Source organism: Glandiceps talaboti, chromosome 5 (assembly GCF_964340395.1).
Source record: "Glandiceps talaboti chromosome 5, keGlaTala1.1, whole genome shotgun sequence".
Lineage (NCBI taxonomy): Eukaryota > Metazoa > Hemichordata > Enteropneusta > Spengelidae > Glandiceps > Glandiceps talaboti.
Window position 1 is genome coordinate 8,032,326 of NC_135553.1, and position 22,390 is coordinate 8,054,715.

General features: G+C 38.7%; 2 protein-coding genes across 3 annotated transcripts; both read right to left on the reverse strand.

The window, feature by feature from the left end:
* Positions 1-1,399: 1,399 nt before the first annotated feature.
* On the reverse strand, positions 1,400-9,918 carry LOC144434965 (DBH-like monooxygenase protein 1). The gene is made up of 12 exons (XM_078123495.1): positions 9,625-9,918; positions 8,038-8,187; positions 7,607-7,786; positions 7,116-7,202; positions 6,025-6,207; positions 5,429-5,531; positions 4,800-4,966; positions 3,691-3,891; positions 3,302-3,361; positions 2,753-2,886; positions 1,991-2,168; positions 1,400-1,597 (listed from the first exon to the last, which is right to left on the reverse strand). The coding sequence occupies exons 1-12, from the start codon at positions 9,916-9,918 to the stop codon at positions 1,400-1,402; spliced, it is 1,935 nt and encodes a 644-aa protein (XP_077979621.1).
* A 5,905-nt stretch (positions 9,919-15,823) lies between these two features.
* LOC144435018 (uncharacterized) lies at positions 15,824-21,069 on the reverse strand. Of its 2 annotated transcripts, none has more exons than XM_078123554.1 (3): positions 20,729-21,069; positions 18,253-19,063; positions 15,824-17,314 (listed from the first exon to the last, which is right to left on the reverse strand). In XM_078123554.1, exons 2-3 carry the CDS (start codon positions 18,975-18,977, stop codon positions 17,080-17,082), a joined length of 960 nt encoding a protein of 319 aa, XP_077979680.1. In that variant the 5' UTR covers positions 18,978-19,063; positions 20,729-21,069; the 3' UTR covers positions 15,824-17,079. The 2 variants fall into 2 exon arrangements, with proteins under 2 accessions (XP_077979680.1, XP_077979678.1); XM_078123552.1 differs by having other exon boundaries at positions 18,253-19,066; positions 20,729-21,068.
* Between the last annotated feature and the right edge of the window lie 1,321 nt (positions 21,070-22,390).

The following is a 22,390-nucleotide window of genomic DNA, read 5'->3' on the forward strand; positions in this document are numbered from 1 at the left end:
AAATTGCAAAAAATGTTAAGTCTCACGAGAAATAGTGAATGCGGAAACTGACATCAACTTAAAAAGACAATATAAAACTGTTCCTCGAATCTGTAATGGCTGTACATCTGATAGGAAGAAATAAGCAAACAACACAGAGACCATTTGGAAAACAATGTAAACCTGAACAAGACACTCGCACAGAAAAAAATAAACTAAAATAAAAATGTACTTATCCCACCTATTCTAAAATGAAGGAGGTCATCTTTGAAATTATATTGTAATTCTTTTCATATTATAGAATAATAATGAAAGTTCAAATACTTGTCTACCATTTATTTTTAAAACCATAGAAAGTATTTCTTAGAAAAAAAATGCAATCTTAATGCAAGGCAATAAACCAATAGTCTTACATGTAGAAAGCTTATCCGAAATGTATCTTGATTTTAAAATATTTAAAGATTACTGACTCAGGTAGCCAGTCATCCATTTCCACACATATTGATAAAGGACGCTGAAGTTGAATATGATCATAAACAATCACGTCCTAGCAGGTACCCATTTTGGACCGTATAAACAAATCCTGCAAACCGACAAAAGACTAAATTGTCTACCGTGTCCCAGCGAAGCCTTACCGGTATTATGGCCATTTGACTATAGAGAAAATGATGTACCAATTTTTGAACTTGATAGAGATGTAATAGAAGTAGAATAGACCGAATCTTGCACAAGAACCAACCAAAAAACAAGCAAGTAAGCAAGCAGCCAGCCAGCCTAAAAAACCTCAAACAAACAAACAAACAAACAAACAAACAAACAAACAAAATAAATAAATAAATAAATAAATAAATAAATATAAATAAATAAATAAATAACAAAAAACATAAACGGGTAAGGAGCAAATATTTACTATTTATTCAGTAACAAAAAGAACGTTATACCTACACGGTATCATTTATAATAACAATGTGATTAAAATCTTACATGGTGAAAGCAAGTAGATGCATTTATTTACCTCCATTTCCATCGTTTAATGTCGTTTGTTTTGATCGCCGCCTTCCCACCAGCACAACTGGGAAGGCGGCAATCACCTGGTACAAACAAACGACACAAAACGATGGAAAAAGAGGTAAATAAAGGCATCTAGCTGCTTTCACCATGTAAGATTTTAATCAGATTGCATATACAGAATTGGGTACAGCTCATGTATGTCATTATAGAAATGTCTAACTAATACTAATATTGTTAAATTTTACCACTAAAGTCACTAGTAAAGGAAATTAACGATAGGTGATCAAACCATATGATGATTCTAAAAAAAAAACAGATATACGTGACTCATTCAAAGTATGTTATGTAAAACAGCCAATCCCATTCGTTTACTCGCGCTCGTTAGTTTTCACTGTTACTCTCGCAGTTTTCACATGACCACGTGACCAAGCATAAACAGGGAGAGCACAACTGGTGTCCAACGATAGCCGAGAGTGTCGCCACCATTTGATATCAAATCATCATCTCTGACGTCATCGTTACGATCGTTTGCGTCGTCCGGATCACACTGTCGATTGTAATCGGGCAACGGACTGGTAATGGTTGGCGGGAAATATAATGTGCTTGTCTGTAACAAACACAAGTTAAATGAGAATAAATGTCATGATTTATCACGTCATGAAAATTATCAAGTTAGTTCTACTGTTGAATGTAAAAAAGGAAATATTGAATGCAATTCATCCATAATGTGAACGTCATTAGAACAATAGCAAAAGGATGAACCATATGATTGCAATCATACACATTTGCGCGCAAACTTTAGTGCACAGTATTCTAACTGCTAGACCCTCGAAATATCTACTAGTACTACTAAACGCGACCAGGTTGAAGGCTTGCCCTGGAGCTACGCATCGTAGGTACCCTTACCCTCTGCTATTGTTTGGCAACCTTCCTAGCACAGATAGACCCAGGGCTTTACTAAGTTACTACAAGTCGACAGTTAACAGTTTATCGAACTTACATCCACATCGTCTTCCGATACGAGGTTCGATGAGCATTCTTCATACATCATTCCCTGTTCATACGCCAACTGTAGATTATTCCTAGCTTCATCAGTCCAGTTCATATGATTCATGTAATCAATCAGCGACATGTTGGCAAATCGGTCAGGTTTCTCAATTATGGGATACCTGTCTTCCCTGCAAAATAATACATATGGGATACTATGTGTGTTGATGATTTATGAAATCCACCATCGACCGTCTCCCCTACACGGTCAACAAATGGCGAGGATGATGGTTGTGGTGTGGTGGTGATGATGATGATGATGATGATGATGATGATGATGATGATGATGATGATGATGATGATGATGATGATGACGACGACGATGACGATGATGATGATGATGACGACGACGACGACGACGATGATGATGATGGTGGTGGTGGTGGTGGTGGTGGTGGTGGTGGCGGTGAAGTAAGAGGGGAGGAGGAGAGGGAGAATGGGGAGAAAGGGAGCGAAGATGACCATACTGACGAGGAATATGATGTTGGCAATGGTTGCAGGAAAGTAGGGAAGGATGAATAAGAGATAGAATTTTGTGGTGAAGGAGAAGAGGAGGAGGAGGAGGAGGAGAAAGCGAAGATTTAGCTTGAATTCATGAGGTAGAAAATGAAGTTGTAATATCTGAAGGGATAGAGTAATTGTTTTTAATATTACGAAGATGACAAGTAAATAGAATTGGAGAATTAATTTATAGTTCGTATCGACATGTACTTACACATATCTGATTTCCACACCAATGGCTTGTGCCATGAAGTCAGGTAACAACATAGTTTGGCAGCTAAATAGCGATGTACGCGGATATACATAGAAGAAGGCCAGACACATCTCTTCCTGGGTACCCAGTCCTCCCTATCAATAACAAATAAACCATACACATGTACGATGAACTAAGTCGATGTGTATGTACAGTAAAGATCCCAAAGCTCACATGCAGGAAGTGTACACTATTTTTCTTGTGACATCCACGGGTCGGTAATCAGTTCAATAGACAGAAACTTTCAAAAGATTAAGTATAAACTTTATGATCTCATAGTTTTAGAGAGAAAACATTTTCTCTAAGAATGGGTCAAGTCTAACAGTGTTTACTAAAAATGTGGCATCGAATCGAATGGAACAGTCTTGAGTCGTGAAATAAACGAAGAATAAACTTTTATATTTAGACAGTACGTGTACAGAAATAAAGCGTCACCATGTTACCACATCTTTTATTTCAAATACCCATTTTTAAAAGTGTTATGGTCGTGTTATATTCACTTATAATTACCCAGATAGGTGACTGACGATCCATCGATCCATATTCACATTGCACGACCAAGTTATCGCCCTGAAATAAAAGTGGGGTGATCAGATGATGAGAGGATGGTCACGTGATTAGCTTATTATGTCTTTGTTGATTTTGAATTAACTGTGAAAAATAAAACGAAGATCCAATAATAGTTTGTTTCTTTGTACATTGATATATACTAGGGGTACTGGCTGGAGAATAGTATACATTCAGTTATACTTTTGGAGTATAGACATAAAACTACTTTATTCCTTTTGCGGTGGTCAAAAGGGGAAATCAGAAAGTAAAGAATCCTGCTAGCATTGTTTTTTTGTGTGTTTTTTTTACAAGAATACTATAGTAGAAACAATCATACGTGAATTACTTACGGGTTGAATAATCACTTCCTCTCTTAAATAGCGTAGTTCTTGGAAATTGAAGTCATAGTTCATATCAACCATGACGTTTGGAAGTTCAAGTCCATCACGAACGTGACGTACACGTATAGCACGTCCTGCTAGATGGCTGTGTAACAAACCAGCAAAGACGTGAAGTTCGGTGGTCTCATTGGTATCACGATTGAACAGGGCCTGACAGGTATACAATAATGTGAACTTACTGTAATTGTGTTTGATAGCTCAACTTATCGCTCAATATACTGACTGACTGACTGAATAACTGACTGACTGACTAACTAACTAACTAACTAACTAACTAACTAACTAATAGGTGTGAGACAACTAATGATTGAGTTAGAAGCACCGAATGTTGATTGATTGAGGGACTGATAAATTGTTTGTTTGTTTGTTTGTTTGTTTGTATGTTTGCTTGCTTGTTTGCTAGCTTGCTTGATTAATTGACCGACTGATTAGTTAATTGATTGATTGATTGAGTGAGTGAGTGAGTGAGTGAGTGAGTGAGTGAGTGAGTGAGTGAGTGAGTGAGTGAGTGAGTGAGTGATTAGTTGATTGGTTAGTTCGCTGTTTGACTGACTGACTGACTGACTGACTGACTGACTAACTGCTAGTAAGACTGCTGAACGAGAAGTTCATTGGTTTGCTGAATACCATAATAGTCAAATTGACTCTCAAAATTTTTTTACTTGATTACGAAACAAATTGATGCTGTAAGATATTAGTATCACAATTACGATTTTCTAAACTAGTGGAAGAAAAACAATTTCATAGAACAAACACTCTGCAAAATAATTTCATTTGACTGTAAATATCATTTTAGCTTCGAAATTACATCTGGTTTTTGTGTGGAATTTTTGCATATCAATTATGCCAATCTGGATACGGATTAGCATAAGGTACATGTTATTGAGTGAAACAATTCTCTCACGATACACATAGCTTTCCTTGTTGAGAAAGTAACCTATACATTAACAGTTTCAGCTCATATCTGCATGGTAGTATGATATTGTTCTGAATTCACGATAACGTCGTCGTGTATACTACTGTACTTGAGTACTTCTGTATCGAATGTGCCTACCTACCTTTTCTGTGCATTCACCAGAGCAGTATGCAATGTTCGTGAAACTTTGAGACTGTGGTGGAATAAACGTCCCTCGTCCGACCATCACTCCTGTACGGAGGACAGTGGCATCGTATTCTCTAATGTTGGAGGTGTAGTGAACTCGTATACCAGAGCTGTCATACATTGCTGACGGAGGGAGAACACAAAGTATATGGAAAGACGTCTTTAATTTTAAATGGGCTATGGCAATTTCAAGCAACTGACTATATTTAAACTATGAACTCAGTTGATTTGCTATTGTTATAGCCATCTTTATGTTACACATATCAGTTGTGTAAGGAGGCTATTCTTCGCATATTAAAAACTTCTCGTCTGAAATTTGCTGTACTTCTAAATCATTATTGTATGTATAATGTATACCAGAATTGATGATGGCAGTGGTGATGTGTTTTTTTTTTTTTTTTTTTGTTGTTGTTTTTTTTTTTGGGGGGGAGGGGAGTCGGGTGGTGGTAATGATGGTGATGATGATGATGATGATGATGATGATGACGATGATGATGATGATGATGATGAGGAGGAGGAGGAGGAGGAGGGGAGGGGAGGGGGAGGGGGAAGGAAACGAAAGCGTTGAAAAAGTAAAACACTCACTATCAATGTATGTAGGGTTATCGTAATGTGTTTCCATTATTACAAATGTTGGATCACCAGGACCACCTAATGAGAAACCGGCTTTCTCTGGGAAATAGAAAGGCTGAAAGAAAATGAAAGACGTAATTCGATGTAGTAACCGATGGCCATTTAATGTGGGAACAAATATAAATTGACTGTGAAATAATATTATTGAACGTAACGCACAATTCAATCAAAACTAAGGAAACTCATCAACAAAAAACGGTGGTGTCGTATAAGCTTGCGGTAATATACGATTAATCTTATATGGTTATAAAGTCATTCCACCCTGTATGGGTGGCAAGCCTTCTTCCCTAAAAAATGAAGTGTGAAAAATATAAGCTACCAAATCTGCATTTTTCCCAAGCTCTATGTTTGGACACTTTTTTACTTGTCTTTTGTCTGGTGAGATATTTGGACACCAACTCAAGTTGAACATAGGTCTGACTGAATTGGATGAAGAATGAACAAAATTCAGCATCACTTATCAGCCTATCATGGTAGTATCTTTATCATATTCAAGTGCAAACATATTCGTTTATACCAATATAGGAACCCTCTATCAATATTCTTACCCCTCCTCCTATTGCCCAAGAAATCACAACGGCGAAACAAGATCGCAAGTCTTCTGGCATATTTGGTGTGTAGCATTCTTCACTATATCCATGGTATGCACTTTCATTGAAGGATCCATAGCATTGGTAGACTAGGATGTGATGGACAAGTGCTTCGTTACCTGGTTGAATAATTGGTTCATACTGCAGTATATTAAACAGACAAAATAGTGTGTGAGTCCTAACACAAAGGTGTATTATTGTCATACATTTGATATGTGTATCTTAGATGAGCGTACTGTAATGTACGTAAAGATGAATGACAGCTCAGCACACTTGCTACAGATCAAGCAGTGTCGACACCATTCAATACTGTAAAGCCTGGTTTCGCACAGTATAATGTACTCAGCATAGACACTAGCCCAATCTAAACGTAGGTCGTCCTAGGCCTACCTGAGGCAGTCCCAAGTCCTACCTGAGGTAGGATAGATTTGTGTCTAGACGTAGGACGGTTATGGCGTAGATATTGCGCTATCCCTCGTGACCCCGTCCTCACCCGGCCTGCTCGTCAAAAGGCGGTATAACTGAGTCAGGACGGTTTTGGGGCGGTTTCAGGACACGTTTGCGTTTACACGGGCTTCAACTATCCTGGATCCTACCTCAGGTAGGATTTTTAGTGTTGTGTAGGTGGGGCTACAGTGTCTATGGTATTCTGAATGAATTCGCGGTTGAATATTTGTCATAACATATGAAAGAGCAGGTATTAATAAAGTTTCGTGGGTGGGAAGATACGATATCGCGCGACAATCGTTTTCTCCTTCAATTTTACCGAATCGGATAGCGAATGTGTGCATCATAGTCTATGTATATATTTAACACTTTGCTCAGCTGTTGAAAATTACTAGTATTATGCAGAATTTTGTACTTTATGGCCTCTAAATTCTTGGAGAAATTTTGAAATTTCCAAAGTAGATGTTCCAAATCAACCTCCAGGTAAAAACAGTAGTCTGATATCGATAACTCAAAGATTGAAAATTATATATCGAAAATGTATTTTAAAATGCATCTTACTACAAATTTCAACGTCATAAAAAAACAGCTGAGGATCTTACCATTATCATTTGATGTTTTCCATTGAACCTTGGTAGTACATAACCATGACAAATGTACGTTGTGTACTGGTGAGATGGTACTTTGACCTGCACAGAAAGATCACAGAAAATAATACATGCCATAAAAGTTACCCTAAACGGTACCTAACGCTTTACCGCTAGAATTAAAGCAACGGCAATATAAATCCTTCAAGTTGTTATATTTTGCTACATGTCACGTCATGAAAGGATACTCACAGCTGACATTCGGTCAGTAATGTCGCCATGACAACGTACGGTGTGCACCTGAATTACACTGGAACTTGTAGGCAATCAGTATTAGCACATTTCGATTGACTGGCTACAAACAATTTTCAAGCATTTCGTCAGTACTTTCAGCAATTCCATCCTAAGTACAGTGGTGGCCAGTTTGAATTTAAGTAAATTTCGGCAATGCGCTAAATGCTAGAGAGGGTGACTTGAAATCTTTGAAATGCTTGAAACCCACTTACGTTATCATTCAATATCTCGAACGTCTGTACATCAACGTCATTTCCAATGTCAGTTATTTTTGGTTCATCAAGGAGATACAGACTACGAGAACCCCTCCTCTCACGTCCATGCCATGGTAGTGGTTTGTCGTCTTCGGGATCATCGGGATGGTAGGCCCAGATCAATCGCACGGTATCACCCTAACATAAATATTCAAATATTTGAGCGGGTCCAGAACAAAAGAATAACAAAATAAATAGCAATTCTATCTAATCCTTACGGCGCCACTGATGTTACATGTAGATAGTTGTGTCCGTCACCGAATACCATACATCTATGAATGTGTGTGTGCATTTGTGTGTGTGTGTGTGGGGGGGGGAGCTTTTTCACAGTACAATTATCAATCAATATAAAAACTAGAGAATTAACAATCAGAAATCCAATTACCTACCGTTATAATCCAATCCTGTGCGTCGTCACAAGTGTCAAGTTTTCTTTCAAACTTCAGAATTGTATGATCATCAATCTCGGCTCCATACAGTAATCTGTAGTCTTGCTTGTCGTCAACACTAGGCTCCCCATAATGCAATGCGTGACGGTCCTGTGGAATCATTTAGGGGGAAAACGGTATATAAATGCTGTAATCGCAACATAGCACATATTGACACAAGAGAATGTACAAATTAATGTAAGTATCGTTGTATTTCTAGTCGGCCTCTATTTACTGCATGAGAACTTAAATTGTCAATATAGGGAGAAATCTTGAAAACATATTACACACGGACGATGTTCATGTTGACAATCCATAGTGCCTACATAATACAGTGGAGTTCTCTCCACTATCTGTGGTATATATATAGGCAATAGAGAACCACTGAGACCGAGGAATTTCTCGAGAGTTTCTAGAGTATTTCTAATTAAGAAACTCAACTTGAAATAACAAGGAATTCTCTATCTTAAAAGACGATTTATATTTACATTTTTGTGAAGAAAAATTATTACTTTTAAAAGCGAAATTGTTAACTTTTTAAATTTGATGTTTGAAATGTTTTGACCATGCACTACTGTTAGCTCAGTAGACGTGCAAGTCGGTTTGAGTCCCTCTACCACTGTGGCCTTCAGACGAAGCTTCAGATATGTACTTTTCACTTTAAATGTATACGATTATGTAACTTTACATCAACAGAAATGTTGGTAAATAGCAAATAATGAACTTGTGATGTTCTGAGTCATCGTATGACGTATGGGTGAAAGTTACTATGACCCACTTATACCGTGCCGTGTACTATGTACGCTTTGGGGTTTTGTTGGCGATGATGAATTTAGTACTCGATCGGCTCTACAAATCTAGCTCTATGGCATTTACGGAACCTTAAAAGTATGACTTTTTCATCACATGTCCGATACTAGTACCAGGATGATATATTTAAGCTTGTCGATGTTGCTAAACACTATGAAACTGAGTGACATGCGCTGTTCCCTAACGTTAAGGCACCGCATTCACATATGATGATTTATAATCATGATAATCGAGTTGATACACATGTCACTGTGAGATGTTTGAAATATAATAACGAAATACTATAAAATGCGTTTCTCTTGCGTCAGAAACGTTAACATTCTCTAGTTTTGAGGACGGGACTTTTATCCAAAAAGAGTTTAAATAGGCGATGATAGGTACAGTAACTGTTGATGAGACATAAACCAATTTAATAGATGATGCATTTCTCGTAATAATACCAGCAAATAACTATTGACAATGGTAAATAAAGCTTAAACTATTCCCCTCTAAAGGTAGCTCCTCCCTCTCATGTTCACTCCTTTCAATTCATATTCCCGCGATCATGTATATTAATTTTAAAGTTTCAGCTCAGAGTTCTCGCAAAAAAGAGAGAGAAAGATTCTGTGTCTGTTCTACCATTGCCATAAAAAGCCCGATATGCCTCGTGATTTTATGGCACCATTGAGGGAACATCATCATATTGTTAAAGACGTGAGTAAAATTTTGAAATCTTATAATATTCTTTTCCTCCCTCACCGTAAAGCGCTTCTTCCCGTTACTTTTCACCCATCCAATAACGATGTCCGATCCAGTCATCCCACCGTTGGGGGAGAATCCAAACCCAACGTAACCAGTCGTCTGTACATGTACTTCGAAGACGATCTTCTCCGAGTCGAATTTCCAAAACAGTTTATACCTGCCGTATTCGTCTAGGAAGGCTTCGTGTGTGAAGTCATCTTCAGTCGGATTTAACGGAGCTGCTTCAATCGCGAGCACATGTACAGTTATCACGAGCGCCGTGAAGGCTACCCAAAGCGGTTGGTACACCATGTTTGATTCACGGTGCGTGTATATCGATTGGCTCGAGGTGGTATAATTCTTCCCCGGTCTGTAAACTTACGTTAACTTAACACTTTATTTGAAGGAGAACTTTGTAAATAGCTTTGTAAATAAAGGGTTTACATGGGTTTTGTTATTGAAATGAGAGAGAAAGAGCAGTTATTTGATTTGTAAGTAAAAGTTTTCAGAGCAAGTTAAATTTACGTCATGTGTCGATTCAATAGATTAAAGGGTCACTTCATAGTTATGCCCCACAGAAGAAAATCTACTCCTTAACTGTCTACCATATAAAGAAAACATTTTGACACCTTCGTCTCATTAACGGCCGGGTCGATTCCTTTAAACGGGAATGCTTCGTCGGTCTTATATCATGCCAATTGAAAAATGTAAAATAACTATGTCAGAAAGCTTATCCATGGCTCACCCACAAAAAATAAACAAATCTGGACAAAAAAAGATTCAACAATCTCATACAATTATTTGCAAAAGAATCAAGCGACTGATGATGACTAATAACTCTCCTGAAATAAATATACAATCGGACGCTGGAATTTACGGTTTTTGTGTATATACAATAACCCAAAACAGCTATACAATATCATTAGTAATATTGATGGGTGGACCTGCGTTCCAAGCCATTTGGAATATCAGCCTGCAAGAAACGTATACATAGTGCATGTTACCCCCCCCCCCCCTACAGCAGTATAGAGGGTGCTATATTCCCCATTAGCGGTTTGCATTGTACAAGGCAGGGCAAGTGAACACATGCAAGATACTACTGCTGATACCGAGCCGTCAGCTTAATTTTAAGCAGATAAATACATTGTAAGGTACATGTAAGAACGCTTGGTATTGACTTAGATATGAGCATGACATCAGGTGATTCAAGAAAGAGTAACTTCAAAAGGGTTATAGACACTCAACAAAGTCAATGTTTTTATGTCCGAAACATTATTTATTATTTGCTCACATTATATAAACCACATAAAATGTTATATTGTTGGGGGGGGGGGGGGGGCACCGAATTTAAATTCATCAATACATTATTCAATATTATATTATACCAGTATATTGATGGTGGAAATCGAGGGATCTGATTGGTCTAGACATCGAACTAGCGCGTCTAAAACGAGTGATAATGCACTGCTGGTACGATAATGCACTGCTGGCACGCGTCCAAATTTTGTTCGTCTACGAGCGTTGAGTTGTAGTCCGCCGTGCACGCGTGATACTGATAGTGAACTCTTCGAATTGTCAGAGGAGGATTTTCTCTCAATGAGACAATATTTTATGATAAATTATGAAGGAAATTTCGAGAGCAACCCAGTCATCGCGTATTTGTTCAAACCATCGCCTACTACATGTACTAAGGTCAAGGCGCTATAGCGCTAGGCATGCACGAGATCGGTCCCAGCCCAGCCTCGGCGCGGCTGGAGTGGAAACATTGGTGAGCTGTCCTGTCCTGTCATAAAAATGAAGCAAGTGAAAGAGGTTACACTGGCCGACTTACCATTAATCTAAATAGAAATTTGTCTGGGATCCTGTCCTAGAGTATCAGTCATCAATCCGAGAGGGAAATCCTCAAACCCGAAAATTTACTGACGTAACTTCCAGTAATATAAATACATTGTAAATATCAACCTGTCTATCATCATTTCACCGAGTCGCGAATTCAGCCGGGAACGATCGAAGCACGCTGTATTCAATAAACCACTTCAAGTTTATACCTTGAGTCAAACAGGTTGTTTATTCATCACTGTGCACTTTTAATGAGCCGATCAATGTACAGATTATCCCTAGAAACGACGAGCAGATAAAATAAATCCAGTCGCTGCACGACGTTCACATTGAGGCCAAGATCAGCTGTCTTGAAAAGCAGCGTTATTGTTATGCAAATTAGATACAGAGGCGCATATGAAACGTTATTTCTTATCTTGTTTCCGATATTTCAATATACTGGTATAATATAATAGCGATAAACCACCCCTGGGGAAGGTATACCACTCGGTTTTGACCAGTGAACTCAATATATGCACGAGCGATAGCGAGTGCATATATTGAGTTCACTGGTCAAAACCTCTTGGTATACCACCCCCAGGGGGTGGTTTATTGCTTAAATTTACACTTTATGAATAATTGTAGTACGTAAATAATTAATAATATATACAATTTATCTCGACCAGATTAAATCATTGTCAGACTTCTGTATTACAGTATATGTAGCTTAGAAGGGATGGTTCCATTAGTAGACACATGCAATGTAATAATACTCCATCTGAGGTGTACTAGTTTGGAGTCGATCACATCTTGTTTCATTCATTTTTGTTCGGTGCCGTTTTGCCTACATCATGTTGCCATTATATAATATATCTTCACCCGAATCTACATGTGTATATTTTCTACTGTTTGTTATTTTGGGTATGTTTTATTTGACTTTGAATATAATGTAGTGTCACTCTCGAACCCTTTGGTGTGACCACGGACAAAGAAAAGACTTGTGGTGCAACTTATCACGATAGTATAGTAGTTGGGGGCGCTATATCAACCTTGAAGGTTTCAAACGCGAAGTCCACCTCTTGCTTGTACGCTCATAGTAAGTATACCAACAGATATGGTACATTCCAAACATGACAGGCTAGGTTTTATCTCTTAAACTACAACCAGTAACAGGGACATTTTTATCAAATAACCGAAGATGTATTCACCAAGGATTGGTCAGTCACTTATAAAATGACATTGCATCTGTTAATTCAGTGATCAAAATTACCTAGGTCGAGTATGATAAGTTTAAATCTTAAGGAAGGCTTGGTTTTAATCGATTGTGTCGCCATGTTAAAACAGTACTAGTTGTAACTAAAGTATTATTTTTTCGATCAGACAACCACACTATTCACTGAAAATTGTTAATATACCAATAATTAATGTCAATCAGTGGTCGATGTCATCCATAAAATAATACTGAAACTGGTTGAAAACGTGATCGACGTTGAGGGCGCCAATTGTGGGTGCGGACCCAAAAATCATTTTTATTTGATTTGATTTGATTTGATTCATCGTGTATATAGCTACAAACATGTATTTTTACCCAAGGGTGATGCAATACTGTTCATGGTGTACGATACTGCGAGTAAGTTATTGTATCAAAAAGAAGGAAAGAATTGAAGGCATTAAATAATAAAGCCGGACATAAACCAAAACTAAGTTTGAACATTTTTTTTAAATGAAGGAGCATATACCTACTTTTTCGTTAGTTTTGTTAAGGTGTATATTAATTTGCTCTGTCAGCAAGAACAAAGTGTTACTAGTGTAGTTACTGACGGACCGTAGCACGGAATACGGTCCGTCAGTAACTATACTATAAAGTGTTGACCCAATGCAATCGTTATCAGATATACCAGTGCTATATATTTACACTTCATACATAACTCATTATATTTAACTGTAAACCGGGTGGAGTAATGTTAACCTTTGTATCAATCAACCATTTCGTTGATTAAGCTTGCGATAGAGTTCTAGGCAGCCAAGGGATTGGGTAATAGGAATGATATACACATGTAATATTTCGTGGCCTTGGCCATGGGTTATATACGGAATTTGAACACATATATCACTTATGAAAATATTCATGTAAATTTGTGAAGACCCTGTAAGTTCAATATTGAATGTTGATGGTTCATGAAAGTATGCCCTGTCACAGGCTATTCCGTGTCGTTGACATGTTCCAACGATTGAACCCCATCCCCTTGTGCCACTGTCTCTTCATAAGACGGAGGGGGTTCATCGGGTAGAAAACCACCATTTACACCACCGTCCATCGCTACGACTGTCTCGTACGGAGGGGCAACTGGCATGAAGTCCAGCGAGGGCGCATACGGATCCACACCAGTTGGCAAGCCGTTCATCTCATCATACGCAACAGTTATGTCAATGTTTCTGTGGTCTTGTTGACCAGCTGGTCTGATTCGCCGTCTCCTCGACGGGTTGTGATAGTCTAACTGCTGTATTGCTATACTTGCCTTTCTCACTTTGACGCAACTTCTCGCACACAGGATAACGAACAGAATAGCAATGACGACGAGTGATATACTGGTGGCAAGACCCCACACAGCACCTTCAGACAGATCTAAAAGTATGGACGCGGTTATAACACAGGTGATAGTAAGGAGGATAAAGACCCATGTTTTCTTCCTATGTATTCTGATTGTATCGTAGAACGTTTCACGTTCGTGACTACTAGCAATCCTCATACCGTTCTCGCGCTGAGTCCTTGTAGCGGTCGATTCATAAATGAGATAATTTGTACTTGAAAGCAACGAGGGGGTACTCATCCGTGTACTGCTACTCACACCCATGGTACCACAAACATTTCCGGCTGGACAAAGTCCCTTCCACTAACAGATTTGGCATTTTAAAGTCATACAAATCGGGAAATTCCATCCTGGCACATTGCAAGTAATCATCTGACGCACATTCACACAAACTCGAGAATAAATGTGTAGGAGGACTGTAGCTCCATGTATTCACGGCGTCGCCTTTAAGTCTTACCGGCCTGAGTTGAGTTGGTCCCGGAGTCAAGTTGAAACACCCCAGATTCTCAAGTTACAGCCTGACACTCTTCGCAAGACTTTCTCTTGGGTGAAATGTTGTGAGAAATTCCTTTAGTTCAATTTCAAATCATTGCATGCGAAGAGTGCCCTTATAAAACCAACATATTCTTCTTACAGTTGCCTTCGGGGCCAATTATATCAACGTAACTCTGCTTAGATATGCCCTCTCACCGCACATACCATCAGTCTGCGCAGTCTCCTTATTTGTTATTCGATTACTGATTTCAATATTTAACACAAGTTTAATGTTTAAACTTCTCCTATTAAACAATAAACCGCATACAGTATATGCACGGTACAACATGTCGAGACATTCTTTCGTAACGGCGTGGAAGTCATCGCAATAACCTGTAACTCGGTGTGGAGGTCATGACCCGAATTAAATGTTCAAGTCATTCTGGCGAACTTATTCCAATGATTTCTTTTTGTTCTACGATTCGAACACAAATGACAATACCGCTTCACTGACTCATTCCCTTGTTTATGAAGGAGAGTTTGATCACCGTCGTCGGTCGTGTTTCGAGTTATAAATAGCACATTATATAAAGGATAAATAAGTATACCAACACACCTTTATGTATAGAAAAGTTGATTCACGGATATATAATATGTTACGCAATATTTACCAATTGGACTGTCTTGTAGTTTCAACTAGTAATGATGCAACCAATGGGCTCCGGACTTGGAAAGACCCGTTCTATTTCATATACTGGTACTGCGAAGTGGTAATAATCAGGTCTTCTAGCTAAATCCATTCTTAGAAAGGTAAGACAGATAGCGGTGACGGTAACACCGTTTTAAACGTACACATCACCATATTTGGGTATGAATTTAAATCAGCATGGAGAGGACGAGAAAAAGTTCTCTTTGAGTAATTTTCATCTCCTGATACATGTACATATAATCGAGTTTCCTGCATCGTGAGAGATGCTTGAAACAATGTCGAGCCCCAATATCCAGTTTTTAAAAAAACTTTTTATCCTGTCTTGAATCAGGTTCATATTGCCGTCAAGTTGGCTCCTTAACTCCGACCCTTCCCCCTTCTACAGAACTCGTACGGTCTTTCCATGATAAGAACACGGATGCCGCTGGAAGTTACATGTTTTCTAGTCTAGTTCCTATACAGTATTGTTACCATTTACACCTCCACTCAATAGTAGTGGTTTAGTTAGAAACCACGTTGGCATCCAGAATACACGTTTTCACCAGAGCAAAGCAAAATTTATAAACTCATCAGCTTATATCACTTTAATTGAAATAAATTGAATATAATTATGATAATGGTCCGAGAACAATTTTTACGACAGAGGCAATCTAGTTTTTCGGCTATAATACTGAGATAGACACAAACTATCGTTGTGTTATGTGGTTTATTATACAAATGGGTGATAGCAGTGCCTCTGTTGTATGGATATAATCACCCTGGAATCAAGACAGTGTGGCCACTTGAGGAAAACTATCGGTACAAGAAACTCCACGTATTATACGTTGGTCATGGTACCATGTATTGTAATTTTGTTTTTGTTTTTTTAGGCTGTGGAAGCGTCGGGAACTTTTGGGACTAAACCTTTACTTCGGAGATCAAATAATTGAACACATCAATTCATTCTCCTAGATACATTGTCAGGATTTATAACTCGGTGGTGGTGGTGGTGGTGGTGGTGGTGGTGGTGGTGTTACAACATGGTTTATCCATTTCCTATATTTAAGTGTATCATTCAAGAGGAGTCAACGAATGCCGGCTGCCATATCTGCTTGTACCCAAGGTATTGGGCAAATCACGCCCCAGAGTATCGAAAATTTACATCCCGTTTTCCACGAAAAAATGTTCTTTAATGAGCTTTCTTGTGCTAGTATATATGGCATGATATTACAGATAAGTTAAAATATTACAGACAGTATAAAAGAAAATGAAAGAAATTTATGGCAATGAATTCCCTAACAATGTAATCATCGGGCTTACAGTTCCTTCGTACATTATTCAGTATATCCTCTTCATAAGGGACAGTCTAATTTCCTCTCGTTTTTAGTCTTTATATGTAAAAATTGGTGTTACACAGTATTCCGCGAATAACGAGTACACGTAAACTTACAGCAAGTGTCAACTGTCTTCACGAAGAAAAGTTTGATGGCCTAGTGACGTAATATTTTTACTCTTATAAATATTGCAGGTATAAGAATTATGTTTTCTGATGTAAAACATAGCAAAATAATACAAATATAACGTAAACAAACACATTCATACACTCACTCACTCACTCACTCACTCACTCACTCACTCAGACAGACAGACAGACACAGATAGACAGACAGACAGGTACACATACATACAAACACAAACACATACACATACTCACACAAACACACACACACACACACACACACCGTGGCACAAACACATGCATACCGTATTTGCGACCATTTTCTCGTGTACTGGCAGTGAAGTCGAATGGCGTGTGAAGATCAAGATATTGTTTTTAAAAGTTCCAATATCCTCTATTTCACTGAAAATATAAAAAAAAATCTTCTTGCTTCATATTACGTCTCAGATACTAGCCACAGCTGCTCCATTTGATAAGGAAGAGTTTCCGAACGTTTCCGGGTCTGTCGATGACAGGGGGCGCACTTCCGATCCATCCAGTGGTTGCAGTGAAGTGTTCCGCTGTGGTGCACTTTCAAGGGATGTTCGAGAGTTTCTGGAATTTCCATTCTGGTATCCAACGATTACGGATGACGTTGATATCGGCGATACTGCAGTTTGTGTGTGATTATGTTGTTCCCTTGTAAATGTAGAGATAAAAACAGGAGATTAGAATGAAATCGTGTTCAATAACACACAGCTGTACGCAGTGGCGTGTTGACTGCGATTTATTTTACGCTATGTAATTTCATACAAGTGGTGCTTAATCAAAACAAACCAACCAACACTACTACTACGTATACGATCACACAACAATCAAAATACACAATAAGAGCGGATGCGGTCACGGCCCAGTTTCTATGTTTGCCAATAGCATTGTATCCATGCCGTGTATGTTCTACTAAAAACCATTAATATCATTGTGTGCGAGAGAATAGTAAGACATACATGGTAGTACAATCCCCTTTGCAAGCCGACAAGTAGGCTAATACTATAGCCAATTGACCGATACAAGTATTTGCTGTATTCAACCATAGACGATGGGAGGGTCTATGATTCAACATACAGTCACTGTGATAAACGTACTATAGTATATCGTTCTCCCCGACTCGGCGTTACACATACCATACAGGGGTGTCATCATTGTAACCGAATCTTATGAAACTGGCTATTGAGGTCAGGTCAACAACATTGTTAATGTGTGAAGCACACATTTATTCAGAAAGGTTTTGTAACAGAAGTCTTTAGGATTTAATTTTACACATGCTGAACTGAGACAAGGGGACACAAAACACGATTTGGGCAAAGCAGTGACCCGAAGGCATACGCCATTGTCCGCTGACAGGGTTTACTGTTAGTAACATCCTGTTTCCAACAGTACAATTGCAATTGTATGCCACTTTATAGCTATTCATCAACGTTGTGGTATATTTCATGTGCCTATAAAAAAGATATATTTATAATATCGAAACTTTCACTACTTCCTATTGTGAATATGGGAACTTGATATCGAAAGATTGCTTCCTTGTACCATTTGACAATTCAAACTATCTTTCGACGAAATTCTGTGTCTCCTACCTGTTAACATGGGTGCTATCGTCCTGGGTGTAGCCCTTATCACTAACTGACACCTGGTGAGTCCTTGTACTCACGTCATCGACGTTTTGTTTCGTTACGTTCTTCCCCGATGATTGCCCGTTATCCCTCTTGCCAACCGAACCAACAAGTCGGCGAAGCACCATTGGGCTTGGCATTACAGCGAAATGGGTGTACGTGTGCGTGGAGCTTCTCTCTATCACTTCGGAACTAGCCAATTGCGTGGCTTCTTCGCCAAGTCTTGAAACTTTCAAGCAAAGCGCTAGACCGCCAACAAGTGCCACTGTGCCCAATAGGAGCAAAAATGTTCCCAAACCTATGGCCCAGGGATTCATACTTGAATCCGAACCCATGACAACACCTGTAAGTCCTATGATAAAAAGAATCGAACATAAACAAAACAACACGATCGCCCAGATTTTGTACTTTTTCTTTTTGTCTACAATTTGTTCGTAAACGATCTCAGTCATATGTTGCGCCTGTATGGCTGATACTGGCGTGCAAGGCGTGGATGGAAGGCTCGGGAAAGATAACGGCGTGTCCACTGCCGGCCTCAAATCACTATTTTTTGAAGATGTGTCTATCGGGGCGAGATGATGCTTCTTCTTGGCTCTTCTTGTCAAGGTGTCATCGTCGACAGGCGTCGCTGTCTCTTCGTTATTAATCATCATGGGTTCTCTTTCTCCCGTCAGTGATTCCGACGACATGTAGTATCACGCCACACAGAACAAACTTGAATACAGGTATCCACGTGAGTGCTAGTCAATTTAGTCGGACTCGGAGCATCGATGGGCTGCTGAAATTGACAGAAAAAAACGTTTAGAATACAACTGTGTCCTTATCGACCGTATTACCATTACAATGATTCTGTATGCAGTTAAAAATGTTAACACTAGCTAATACCCGTGTACGTGTTTGCTTTGTTAACGTTACATAGCGGAAATCGTACAGGAAGCAAAAGTGAACTAAAACAAAGAGTGAGACACACCCTATGTTATTTGGCAGTTTTTGAAAATTGGCAGGATGACAAAGCCTGCAATGTTGTTTTTAATAATAACATACATCATTTGCTACGATCGTCGTCGGACACGAACACCAGCGTAAGAGCTAGACGAGTTCCATTACTGAACAGGCGCTAATTGCCATAGATACAGCAATTTAAATAGACCGCATCATTAATCATTGATAACAAACATTAGTGATGCAGTAGACTAACTTCCAGGTACAGACAGACATACGCCGTCGGTCGACTGAAAACACCATGACTGGCCATTATTTTTAACGTGTACATTGAATATGGTTTCTCGTAAATTTCGTTGACAACCAGTTACACGATCACTGAACAACAACAACAACAACAACAACAACAACAACAAATAAATAAACCAACAAACAATTAGCGGTTGTGATAACGAAAACAGTGATGACGATGATGATCATGACGTAGATATAACGTACGTCATTAGTACAACGAATATATTACAATATAATTTAAAAGCAAAAAATATGTGCCAATAATTCTTGTATATTTTTCTAATCATCCTCAATCAATCAAACAACAACAACAACAACAACAACAACAACAACAACAACAACAACAACAACAACAGCAAGTACGTAGTGGAGAATATATTGTTCATGGTTCCAAGAATCAATAGGACAGTAAAATATATATGTACTGTCTAATAAGTACGTAGTTACCAGTTTAGTGGATGAAGAGATATGTGGGGATAGTCACACAATGACTGCTGTAGCGAGAAAATGCATTATTCACGTACAAAACTTTAACAAAAATGCAACGTCTGAACTCATGACGTAAATGGTATACATTGTATTTTACCACACTCAGTCGGTAGCATTCATCTCTACAATAGCTATTTGTATGCAAGTTACGATTCGGTAGCTTGCAGCTGGTGATTATTGTAATGTTTGAAAGTATAGAGTATAAGAAATGCTCGGGGATTTACAGACTAAAGCATTTCTGGCATAGAAGATTGCATTCATTGACTGTCACAGTTTATACAAAGTTCTGTTGTTCGCTTGTCCCGCCAACTACTAGCTACTTTCCCCGCCTTTTTACTACGAGTCTCTAAGCGATAAATCAACCACCAAACCTTATAGATTACAGCACCCACTTAATGCACAATTAGCTCGCACACACCGTTCACTGTGTTTGCCCCCTTTATTTATATTATTATAGTGTGCTTCAAGACACTGATTTCCATGACATAATTATTATACAAGACTGCTACAATTTGACATTGGAAACTACTAAAATACTTCACTGTCAACGGCAAGACACGTGTGATAGCCACCGTGAATGGTACGCTGTCATGTATTCCTGCCGACCCCTCTCAGCAAAGATCAACCACTGTTGTTGAACACATGCATTGTGTTTTTTGCAATCTAGTTTTGGGCCATAATAGTGAACAATTACAAGAACAGCTGATTAACTTACCTCCACTGTGTAGTTATGTAGATGATAAAAACTATCTCCACAGTTCGTAAAAACTTTACGTTACTCGCTGAATATCAAGAAAACTACACGTTGGCAGTGTGTGTCGGCACTGTAGTTACGGTCGAGTTCACAATCTTCTGCGTGCTAAGCGCATTAGCAAGCAAATACGTCGTCGTCCGTTTTACAATTCAAATTGACCATTTCCGCCTGGTTACCTTTTGACCTGCTTTAGGAGTGGCTTCCTTTGATCGTACTGGTGTGATGTCAAGATAACACAGTCACCGCTACGGCAAAGCATCAAGTTAATATTCAACAAGAGGAAATATATAGCGCATGCGTAGTATAGTCGTTACTGGGGGATACTGACTCGAAGATAACAAATATTATTGCGCCTTTGGGTGATGGGTACCAGGGGATGGGGGATGGGTATGTATGCTCTTTCTTCGAAATAGAGCACGTGAGGTTTAGTGCGTCACATTATTGTGTCGTTGTGTTTTGTAACACGTGGGCGACGAATCCGGCATTGTCTTGAGCTGCAAGCATACATGGACATGCATGTACATGTAAATAACTAGTCTTGGTTACCCAACATCTTGTCGTTGAGGGCTACACCCCCAGCAGAATAATTGGTATATACCACCTATTTGTTACTGAGCCGTTGAACTAACGAAACTCCTAAAGTTTCACGTCTCTATGAAATCCCATTTATACAATTCCATTCCGTCTGACCGCTCTGAGTTTCCTGGTATTGGGTTTCATAAATGTCTACGGTGATTTGTGATATATATATTGTCATTAATGAAATCGATACCCAGTGAGGTTAAAGGTCAGAGTGTCTACGCGTGTGAATGTGATGATATGATTCTATGTTCTGAAAGAGATTCTGTGTACCATGTTTATGGTCATAATATCACACCAGCGTACCCCTGTATGTTACCATAAAACTCTCCATTGAAACATTAGTCTAGACCGTGGCTATCCGTGGCTCTGAATCCAGATCTGAAGATATCTTTCAGTTTCACCCAGATCCAAAGCTACGGATACTGTCTAATATAATATTATTGGCCATAGGGAAATCGTACATTAAACAATTGCAATCCAAATAGCTGTATATCTACAAAGCTATATGTAACATTATTATTAATTTGTAGGAGTTGACCGATAAAACTAATATATGGCAGATTTAAATATTTTGTTACTAAGTATGCTATGAATGTACCCTTTGAATCTTCGACGTTGATATTGCTATGTACAAATTCAATGTAAGCAATGACTCAGTGTATATATATATACATATCAAATTATGCTCAATATATGATCATAACTGTCTTTCGTGAAACACTGCATTGACACGTGAAATGACTAAGGTGATTAACATGCAATAAAATATTCATAAAATTTATCCACATTGAGTTCGTCTGACGTTATGAATCATTTATATAGACGACAGTTACATTACCTAGCAGTCAATAAGTCGATCATCAGTTATATGGCTGCGAAAATGACAATCATGATGTCACGGTACGTTGTTTATATGTTTGCACCGTGCACGACATGTAAACATTGACGGAGTCGGAGAGGGCGCACCTCAACTTGCAATTGGGAATTGGGCGACTATTTCTGTTAGTAAGACCTCGGGTCTGAGCTCCGAAGGTTGCCGAA

Coding starts and splice junctions, on each gene's coding strand:
- LOC144434965 (XM_078123495.1), bottom strand. CDS start 9,918: ATGGTGTACCAACCGCTTTGGGTAGCCTTCACGGCGCTCGTGATAACT. Junction 3,362..3,690: donor AGGAAGTGATTATTCAACCC/GTAAGTAATTCA, acceptor CTTTTATTTCAG/GGCGATAACTTGGTCGTGCA. Junction 2,887..3,301: donor ATCGTCAGTCACCTATCTGG/GTAATTATAAGT, acceptor TGTTATTGATAG/GGAGGACTGGGTACCCAGGA.
- LOC144435018 (XM_078123554.1), bottom strand. CDS start 18,977: ATGTCGTCGGAATCACTGACGGGAGAAAGAGAACCCATGATGATTAAT. Junction 17,315..18,252: donor GATAGCACCCATGTTAACAG/GTAGGAGACACA, acceptor TACATTTACAAG/GGAACAACATAATCACACAC.